Source organism: Helianthus annuus, chromosome 11 (genome assembly GCF_002127325.2).
Source record: "Helianthus annuus cultivar XRQ/B chromosome 11, HanXRQr2.0-SUNRISE, whole genome shotgun sequence".
NCBI classification, from domain to species: domain Eukaryota; kingdom Viridiplantae; phylum Streptophyta; class Magnoliopsida; order Asterales; family Asteraceae; genus Helianthus; species Helianthus annuus.
The window spans coordinates 147,105,601-147,110,385 of record NC_035443.2 but is presented as its reverse complement, the minus strand read 5'-3'; the positions used below and the strand labels follow the sequence as shown (position 1 = coordinate 147,110,385).

At 36.5% G+C, this 4,785-nt stretch overlaps 1 protein-coding gene across 4 annotated transcripts; it reads left to right on the top strand.

Moving 5' to 3' along the window:
• Window positions 1-226: 226 nt before the first annotated feature.
• On the top strand, window positions 227-4,155 carry LOC110937129 (anthranilate synthase alpha subunit 2, chloroplastic-like). 4 transcript variants are annotated; one of them, XR_004871058.1, is made up of 11 exons: window positions 227-898; window positions 1,084-1,154; window positions 1,242-1,359; window positions 1,442-1,534; window positions 1,757-1,801; window positions 1,889-1,935; window positions 2,231-2,630; window positions 3,280-3,378; window positions 3,464-3,710; window positions 3,788-3,844; window positions 3,957-4,106. XR_004871058.1 is itself a non-coding variant. In XM_035979180.1 (4 exons), the coding sequence occupies exons 2-4, from the start codon at window positions 3,344-3,346 to the stop codon at window positions 3,881-3,883; spliced, it is 378 nt and encodes a 125-aa protein (XP_035835073.1). In that variant the 5' UTR covers window positions 2,222-2,630; window positions 3,280-3,343; the 3' UTR covers window positions 3,884-4,155. The 4 variants fall into 4 exon arrangements, 1 of the variants encoding a protein (XP_035835073.1); XR_004871057.1 differs by having other exon boundaries at window positions 3,788-4,098; XR_004871059.1 differs by lacking the exons at window positions 2,231-2,630; window positions 3,280-3,378; window positions 3,464-3,710; window positions 3,788-3,844; window positions 3,957-4,106 and adding an exon at window positions 2,107-2,136.
• Window positions 4,156-4,785: the final 630 nt, after the last annotated feature.

Genomic DNA, 4,785 nt, shown 5'->3' with positions numbered 1-4,785 from the left:
AGGCCAATTAATTGGTATAATATTTCAACCAACTATATAAAATAGTGTTTAAAGCTATTTGGGTTGAATATTTATCTATATATAATCTAAAATTTAGTTACATGTTCTGTTTTAAAATCAACATTTATGATGTTTTAAATGCAGTACTTAAAATAATATTGATTAAAATAATCTATAATCTATAATATATTAAAAAGAAGAAGTGATGGATCAAAATGTAATTTTACTATGTGTGCAAATTTAGAAGCATAATAAACAAAGAATACAAGCCATTTTAAAGGAATATATAAAGAAAGTCCACAAAATGTTAAGACACGATAGGGTTAAAATAGGGATTTCATCCACCGAGTTTTGGGAAACCCTGTATTTATGTCGCGGTGTTTCATCTGCATCGGCGTATATCTTCCTCTCAAAACCCTACAACCGCAAAACAAGTGAGAAATCAATCGCCACTCCATTTGATCTAATCCATTTATTGACCGAAGAAAACGGAGAGTGGGGAGCAGACACCAGTTTTGGAGGTCATTCAAATCAATAAGCATAATCTGAACTTGGTCATTTGTTTGGCCGATCATGGAGCTGTGAGGGTTTAATCGGAGCACCAAAGTCCATCGGGTCAAAGGTTTCTACCATGATATGACGAAAGGTCAGTGATGATTTTGTTTGGGGCAATAGCAGTGGTAGGTAGTGGAAAAATCGAAGCCTCAACAGTGGCGGCTTTAGGGTTCCTTCTTGAGTCAGTCGGGGGCGGTTAGGATTCCGGCAGAGGAATCCTCAGATGGTGAAGTTGTGGTTTGGTGGTGACTATGGTGGTGATTACAGGTAGTCACGTATTTTGCTTATATTTGTTGTTATTTGATCTTTACAAGGAACGATGACAAGAAGGACCAACGACAGGGTAAGTTTTACATCTTTTTTATGGAAAAAATTAAAGTTTTCTGAATGATTAAGATTATTGTTATATTGTTTATAATTAAAGGGTCTGGCTACAAAAAATTTTCACTACATAGCCATTAAGATTTTTGTTTAAATTTATTTAGTGTATACTTCATTAAAAGATGATTTTGTTTTTGTCAAAATCAGGTGAACCGAAGCAATCATCAAAGAGTATTGAGATCTTTGAAGATGAGGAGGATGATCAATATGTACCCATGGTATTTCATCTTTCTTTCATGATTTTGTGTCTAATTTATAACTATTTGGCTATTAGTTTGGATTTGATACAAAACCTACCATATAAGATTGAGATGGAAGACTTATTTGAAGAACCGGTTGTTTATATTGACTTTTCTGACACCAAAATCTGCTTGTTGATGTTGATCATGTTGATGATATCTACGCTAATTACCGAAACAGGAGGTAAAATTTCGAATATGTATTTATACGGTATAAATTTAGGGACCTACATTATCTAGGTGAAGTTTTGTTTATTAAATTGCAGGGTTATAGCATGGTTTTACCAAACTATATATTAACACAACAATCTGACACGAGTGAGAAGATGAGAGCCGTGCCTATTGACTAACACATTGAGGTACCTTCAAACTGTTTCTTTTTAATAACTACTAACAAAAGATTTTGAAAATAACCCGGTGCCCAAGCTTTAGTTTTTTTGCTGGCTTGTTTTGTTACAACTAATTTTTGGATTTCTTAATGTCCAATAATCACTTACATGATATTATTCGTGAGTTTTAAAGAGTAATTAGTTTGACTTTTGATCGCAAACATGTTGATATTTATTGTTTTAATTTAATAGGTATTGGTGTTCTTTTGGTCCAGACTCCAGATCATCATAGAAAAGGTGAAATTAGACCAAGCAGGAATACTCTGGTATTATTCATGAGATTTAATTGACAATGATTCGTGTTTTTGTTGGGCATTCAAACAGAATGGCAGTTGCAGCAAATGATTCGATTTGGAACAAATAATCTAAAGGTATGCATGACCCATTTATTTGTCAATGGGTCGATCTGGGTTCTGTTTGATCTCAAACGGGTTAAATCCAAAAATATCAACTAAAAGGGAAACTTGTATAACGGGTCGGGTCAGGCGGGTTTGAATTGCTGGTTAAAAGGAGTTGATTCAATAAAGGGTTATTGGCACCAGTTACAGGCAATCATGCCTCGGTTTACGCATTGTCAATTAAAAGGAGGGAATTTCTGGTCAGAACGGTTAATTTTGAAATTACTGTACAGCTTCTAGGTTCTGACTTTCTGGTTTTTGGCACCAGTTACAGGCAATCATGCCTCGGTTTACGCATGTTTAAAAGCCGGATAAACGTGCAGAGCCGATTACATGTACCAGAGCTGGGAAACGCGCGTCTGGCGACACGTTACTTGGCCCCGGCACGCAGTGAACTAGCCGCTCGACACGTAACTGAGTCTGTCATTCAGGCATAATGCGGCGTCTGTAACGCGTTTTTCTCGAGCACGTGTAACGGAGATAGAAAACGCGTGTTCGATACCATGTAACGGGAGTAAACTGTCACCGGTAAGTGCTTAACGCAGCGCTTGACGCGAAACCGGCTTTGCATGAGTAACCAGCGCCAGTTACGAGCATTCAGGAAGAGTTGTTGGTGGCAGAGAGATAATGGTTCAGTTTGCCAAATACGGGCCAGATGTTGAAAGAATGTGAGTCGAGTATTTGGTAATTTTGCGTCTGAATTAGCATTTTACGCGAATAGGAGCGTTCCCAAACGCTAAATCAGTCGGAACTTTCCCAAAACGTGATTTTATATGATTTGTAACGAATTTAATGAAAATTGCGTACACCCTGTTTTTTCTGGTCCGGATCGCGAACCCGTGTCGCTTGGTTTGATTTTGTACTCCGTTACGGGTGATCTGGTTCGCGATACGGGCGGAGGGGGTCTATGATTCTTGTGATTATGGCTAATATGCATAAATATTAACTCATATGGGACTTGCTGGTAACTGGTCCGTTTAGTGAGGGGAAGGCATCTCGTGTTCTATATAGACATTCCAAGCTTACTACTACATTCAGTAGCCTTTTGGATCCTGATGTTTGTTTTAAGGAGATTTTTTTATCAAACCCTTGAGATTAGGTTTTTTTTAAACCCACCCACTGTGGTGGCTTCTATCTTTTATTCCCAAATGCCATTTTCGTCATTGAGGTTTGGCCTATCTTTTGCGACTTTCGTCCAAGGTTTGTTTTTCTGCATTAGGATCCAAAAGGTTTGAAATCTTGCCATATATCTTAGTTATATACAATTTTTTCCATCATTGATTATCTATCTTTTTGATAAATAATTTTAATCATTAGAAAGCATATATAATTCACTGGGTTAGGCTTGATCAGTATCCATCCACCGAAGAAGCTTACAAAGATGGAGTCAAACGTTTGGAAATATTGGCGTCTAAAGTACGCGATTGTGATCTGTAAGTGACTTATCTTCTCTATAACATTCTGGTTGTTTCGTAATCCTTACTTAGTTCTCAATCATTAGGCCAAAGTTAGCTCCGGACTCTGTTGAGTTAAGCACCCAACAATTCGGAACTCCTTTAACCCAGTCGAGCATGACCAGTGACGAATACAAGTCAGCAGTATTACAAGCGAAAGAACACATTCTTGCAGGTGATATTTTCCAGATTCTTTTAAGTCAGCGTTTTGAACGCCGAACGTTCGCAGATCCTTTCGAGATTTATCGCGCGCTAAGAGCCGTGAATCCAAGTCCATACATGACTTATTTGCAGGTACATTTACATTATTTATAAATTTAAGTTTTCGAGTTTTTTTTTACTTAACTCCTTGTGTCGTTTCATGTTGTCAGGCTCGGGTGTGTATCTTGGTTGGTTCAAGGCCAGAAATTCTGACTCGTGTGAAATCTGTAATAGTGCTCTCTAATTGTTGGTTTTTAAACATGTAACAAGTTTATGTAAACAAAGTGATCTCTAATAGTGCTTACTAATTGTTGGTTTTTAAACATGTAACAAGTTTAGGCCATATGAGTTGATAGCCGTTGCAACATCCAATGGATTATCAATATGGAAAATGGCATCAAACCCTGACCATGATCGAAGTTTTCCAGTTGAGAAAGTTGTCACGTTTCCTTGCCATGACAATGAGGTATATGTCCTCTTAGAAGTTAATGTATAATATTTGTATGAGTTATCCATCTTCAATGCAAAGGGATTTATAATCGAGTGTATGCATGTGAAATATTTAATTATAACAAATGTAATAAGAAAATCTAGAGTGTGAATTTGCAGTATTCTATAGTTACTTGACTCAAATCAAATTGAGTTTTTATGGCAGCAAGCTACCTAACTATTAGCGGTTGATCGGCAACGGTCCCAACTTCAAAAAATAACCGGTGGTGGTTCCACCTTTTCACATATTGTCAACTAATAGACCTTTACCAATAGAACCTTAATTTATTTTTGTCCCCTTATCCTTTTCGGTTTAGTAAAGGTTCATTGGTTTATAATATATGAAAAGGTGGGGCAACCACCGGTTATTTTTTAAGTTGAGACCGTTGTCGGCAAACGACTTCGGAACACCCGCTGCAACGCGCGAGCCTTCCCACTAGTATCTATAATACATTAATATATTATAAACAACATAAATACACTAAAGAAAATAATTGAAACCGTTGTTCATAAATTGGAATGATTAAGCATAAATTGGATTAAATGATTATTTAATAAACTATAAAACATTAAAGAAAATAATACGAACAGTTGAGCATAAATTGGATCACATGATTAACATTCTAAAACTGATATAGTCCTTTCTTGGATTGTAATTGGAATCGTTGAGCATTAATTG